Source organism: Chanos chanos, chromosome 9 (assembly GCF_902362185.1).
Source record: "Chanos chanos chromosome 9, fChaCha1.1, whole genome shotgun sequence".
NCBI classification, from domain to species: domain Eukaryota; kingdom Metazoa; phylum Chordata; class Actinopteri; order Gonorynchiformes; family Chanidae; genus Chanos; species Chanos chanos.
In genome coordinates this window covers 40,194,750-40,199,749 of record NC_044503.1, presented here as the reverse complement: position 1 = coordinate 40,199,749, position 5,000 = coordinate 40,194,750, and the positions used below count along the sequence as shown (strand labels likewise).

The 5,000-nt window shown below is 44.8% G+C and overlaps 2 protein-coding genes across 3 annotated transcripts in view; one reads left to right on the top strand and one right to left on the bottom strand.

Annotated features, from left to right (window-relative positions):
- The window catches only part of sbk3 (SH3 domain binding kinase family, member 3), a 6,646-nt gene extending 4,756 nt beyond the window's left edge, over positions 1-1,890 (bottom strand). Inside the window, exon 1 of the mRNA XM_030785586.1 lies at positions 1,867-1,890. Coding sequence (XP_030641446.1) covers positions 1,867-1,890 — 24 coding nt within the window. The remainder of the gene's footprint in view (positions 1-1,866) is intronic.
- Positions 1,891-4,600: 2,710 nt separating this feature from the next.
- Positions 4,601-5,000, top strand: part of epn1a (epsin 1a) — a 19,741-nt gene continuing 19,341 nt past the window's right edge. For both annotated transcript variants that reach the window (XM_030783910.1, XM_030783909.1), the window contains exon 1: positions 4,601-5,000. This exon is cut by the window's right edge and continues 7 nt beyond it. The gene's annotated coding sequence lies outside the window, so the exon portion shown is untranslated.

Below are 5,000 nucleotides of genomic sequence, written 5' to 3'. Positions count from 1 at the left end.
GTGTGTGTTACAGGACAGACATTAACCGACGTGCATGTTAGCACTTATCACAATGCTTATTACATAAACACACAACCTGCACACACACACAGCCTGCACACACACACACCCGTGCACAACTCCTCGCCGCTCTCCCTCTCTCTGTGCGTGCGTGTGTGTGTGTGCATGCGTTTGTGTATGTGCGTGCGTGTGTATGAGTGTGTGTGCGTGTGACAGACCTTTGCACAGTTCTGCTCTCTCAAATTCAAATTCATATTCAAATTCAAATTAAGAATCTTTCCCTCTTTCTCTGTGGGTGTGTGTGAGAGACAGTAGTGGTTGTGGTAGTAACAGTCGTAGGAGCGGAGTTAGTGATAAGTGTGTTATCTGTCAGTGGTCGGTACTGGTCCTATTGGTAACAGTAGATGCAGTGGTTGTAATAGCATTAACAGAGGCAGTAGTGAACACAGATATAATAATCAAGATAATATCAGTGATAAAAGCAATATCAGTCGTAGTAATAGTAGTAGAATAACAGAAGTAGGAAAACTTGGTAGTAAGACTGATATAAATACAAGTGAGAAAATTATAGGCATGAGAAATGTTGCCTGGTCATTACTCTATCAGGGTCCTGACACTGAAATGTCAATTCACTCTGACATGTCAATCATTCACGTCCTGCTTTTTCTTCACTGAACACTTCATGCTCACACATGAACTGACACATCCCCCCCTCCCCCCCCCCATGCAAAATCAAACCTGAGAAGAGCCTTAGACTCACAGTCATGGTGGAGCTGGTCCTAACTTGGCTGTTCTTCACTCTGTCTCTGTAACGGTCTGTAGCACTGAGACGCCTTCACTGCAGTCTGTCCATCTGTGTCCAGTGCCCTGTGAGGAGTGGAGCTGTACCTGTACTTTCTCTCTCTCTCTCTCTCTCTATCTGTGGGAGATAAGCCTGCCTGGGCAGGGTAAGGGTGGCTGACGACAGTAGCTCTCTCCCAGAGCTGTGAAAGTGAGAGTCTGGCTACTGACTACTGACTCCCCCAAAATGGTTTGTCTTTATATATCAGAGAAATTAGTGCACTGCTCTATGACTTTGTCTCTCTCTCTCTCTCTCTGTCTGTCTCTCTGTGTGTCTGTCTCTCTGTGTACCTGTCTCTCTGTGTATCTGTCTCTTTGTGTGTCTGGAAGTTCTGCTGCTTGCTTTTCTGCTTAAATATGCATGTACTGTGGTCACACTGGCATGCATAGGATTTCCCACGTGTTCCGTCCCCCCCCCCCTCTCTCTCTCTCACCCTCCCTCTCTCTGCTGTGCGTCACAGTTCATGTCCCAAGTGTCCAATCTGTCATTGAGTCTGTCCACGTTCAGATCTTTCAATCCTTAGTTTCTTGCTCTCTCTCTCTCTTGCTCTCTTTCCTAATCCCTTCTCTCAAATATTTCTTCTCATCTTCATACCTCTTCCCCCTTACCTCCTGACACCCCCCCCCCCCGCCCCCCCACCGCTCAGTGCGTTCCTACCATCGTGTAGGGTTGCTGTAGTAATCAGCAAGACTTGGGGATTAGCTGGCACTAAATCAGCTAACAGGCTGTTTCCCTACCGCATACATAACACCTTACTGTTTTTGGTTCTGCTTGCTCTCGCGCGTGTGTGTGTGTGTTAATGTTTGTGTGTGTGTGTGTGTGTGTGTGTGTGTGCGTGTGTGTCCATGTTCTTTATTGTGTTTCTCTTTATGTTTAGGAAGTTCACTAGAGAGAAAGAGTTGTCTGAGAAAGTGAGGAACAGCATGTTCACTGTACAGGGAGCACACTTTTGTCCTGGTCCTGCGGACTATCTGCTGTACTATCTTTTTCTTTCACTCTGCATCTCATTCAGTCTCTCCCTTCACCGAAAGAGTTCCCGACATCGCCATGGCGACGTTCCCTTGTAAACAGTCGCAGTTATGAATTAATCCAGTAATTATCTCAACATCACTGCAGAAGTGGAACCAATGGTGTAAGCCTTTCGCTCTCTCTCTGTCTCGCCCAAAACATGTTTAGACAGCCATGCAATCATATGTCAAAACTGACAAATTGAACAGCTGAAGTTTCCACCATACAGAACAGCTTAATTCAGCTGGATGCTTGCCATCTCGCTCTCTCTCTCTGTGCTGTGCCTTTCTCTCTCACCCTGTCATATAGATTTCACCTGGTACTGTGCGGCCTTTGCAGGGGGCCGCTTTCTGTTACATAAGGCAAACAGTCCCTGTTATCACGACCGCTAACGCTCGGATTACTCCAGCTGCCGTTACCGGGTCTGTTCGCCTCGTTTCAGATGCTGATGTGACAACCTGTTTCCCCAAAGAGTAGCAGCAGCCGTTAAATCCGCACTACTCATCGCGAATCCCCATAGGAAACGGAAGGCTAGCCATCAGCTAGCTCCGCTCGCGTTTCCACTCATGTCACCGTTGAGTGACACGAGCATATAGATGTCAGAGACATTTAGCATAGTTAGTTATTCTATGCCTAACCCCCGCTGCTGTAAATTTACTTTCACCCGCAGTGTCGCTCTTATGTAAGAAAAATAACCTAGTGTTTCTGTTTTAAATCTTCACAACATAGTCACAGTGAGGCCACAGCGATTATGTCACGTAAAGGAATATTGTGGATAAAGCTAACTTAACACCCCCCCCCCCCCCGCTTCATTTTTTCAGGTCTGTGTTCTTAACCTTAAAACGACGCTGTAACTAGATGGAGATGTGATGTATTCCACTGGCTGTGATTAATTCGTGATGAAGTAATCCCTGTTCTCTTCCAGAAATTTGGAAATCACTTACGTAGAGCCGTCTGTTTATGAAAATTTTGGGTCTCCCACAAATAGGAAGGTTGGGTTACCATATTTTGGTTTTCCAAAAAGAGGACGGTTCGTGGGTGGGGTGGGGTGGTGTATGTCACTTTTGGTTCCTGTCGTTGCGCATGTAAGGCTGATGATTGATGATATACTGTGAAACTGCATCTGTGCTTAACTGCCGCAATAGATTGCCGGCCAGTCTTTAATAAGACAAATAACTGCTAGCATAATAGCAGTGGCAAGATGACCCTCTTTCTTTCCATTCAACTTTTGGCGGCGTTACGGCTTTCTTGAGGTCTCTTGGCTGTTGCCGCGGCGTTAACGGTAATGAATGAGACGCAGTTCAACCAGTGTTTATGGTATAATAGTGTACATCACCGTCCACTGGTGGCGTGCGACAGGGCGGGACCTGAAGAAAAAGGTCAAACCAATGCAAATGCGCACACAATAATGAATGCCAGCTGTGGAAAACAAAAGCCAATTCCCGGACATATTTGGCGATTTAGAAACCCCGGCCAGACGCCCGGAAAGAAAAGAGGACGTATGGTCACCCTAATGGAGGTCGATATGAGTTGTCTCCGAAGTAACTAAGCCTTTAAAGCGACCGCAGTGCATGAAACTCTATTGTACAGGCCGTATAGGCGCAGAGAAAAGATGACACATTGGATAAGCCTTTTTTTTCAGTGCCTTGGAAGAATCATAGTGATTTCAAAGCATTCAGTGGTAAAGTAGTTAAGCATTGAATGACAAAAGGGCAGATTTTGGGGAACACAATAGTGAATGACATGACGGAGAGGGAAGACGTAGAGACGGAGGGGGGTGTTGATTAAGGCGGTAGGCACTTGGTTATATGCTAGGCTGGACATTTGGTTTAAAGGAATATATGAATAGATAGTATTAAGGCCCGTTCTAAAAGAACAGGTTTGGATCAATGTCTGAAGACAGTTTGAACAGTGATGAAATGTAATCGCATCAGATCAAATCGGTCCACAGTGAATCAAAAAGAATAAAAAAAGGAAGGTTATGTGACCACGTAGCTGTTTATATCCGTATCTTCGCAACAAAACAGAGCGTTGTTGATGAATGTTGTTGGTATTTAGAACCTGGTTTACCGGAACGCATTTAGGAAAGCTTAGTGCACAAAACAAATGTGCATTAGCATGCCAAAGTTACGCCAAACTAAGGAGCGACCTCCCTCTTCAAACTCTAGAAGTGGGACATCGCCGCTCTGTGGACAAAGTGTGTTACTGCATCAAAAGTTTACAACGAAGGGTGTTTATGTAAACTATTCATGCTTTGAGAGCCATTGTTGGACGAGTTTTATGTGACACATCTGTGGATGTCCGTATGCAATCATTGTGGATGAAAGGTATTCTTGACGTTGATGTCAACTTACCGGGCAGCATTTTATTTATTAGTGGGAGCAGTCTTTTAGCAAGAATGGCATTTACTGTGGTTTAAATTAGACATGTTCTGACTATGTTGATCTATTTTGTATATATTATTATTATTACTATTATTATTATTATTATTATTATTTTGGTTGTTGTTGTTGTCATTGTTATTATTGTTGTTGTTATATCGTGTATAAGAAACAACAAAGTCAACAGTTCAGTTTAAGCTGCTTTTATTGGTTGTGTGTGTGTGTGTGTGTGTGTTTTCGTCTTATTACAGTAAACCTCGTGAAATAAATGTATGACCACGCACGCACCTTTATGAATATTCAAACTGAGAACGTGCAAGGGGGCGCGGCCCATCCGGTTGCTGCGAAACGGAAGCGGAAGTGCCGCCATCTCCTTGTACTACTCGAGCAACAGCAGGGTCAGTAAAGATTTAATTTCAGATCATAACAGTAGCATTTCGTCAATAACTTAAACACGTGTAAGACCTGTTTTACACGGGAGACACCACACGACCTTCGATGCGGATTAAAAATATTCGCTGCCACTTGAAAGCACTATTAATTTACCCCTGTCGTTCAACGCCTAGCTAGCAAGTTAGCCAGGCGAGCTAAGAGACAGCTAACCTTAGTTCGCGAGCCAGTCACCAATATCTTACGGTGCAGCCGAGTCATTCCGTTGGCTTTCACTTTAAACGTCCGCTTCCTCACTTGTCTGACACCCCCGAAGCCACAGGCCGCTTCGATTCCGTTTCGATGTGTTGTGTTGTCTGATAAAGGGGGAAGGGAGTCTT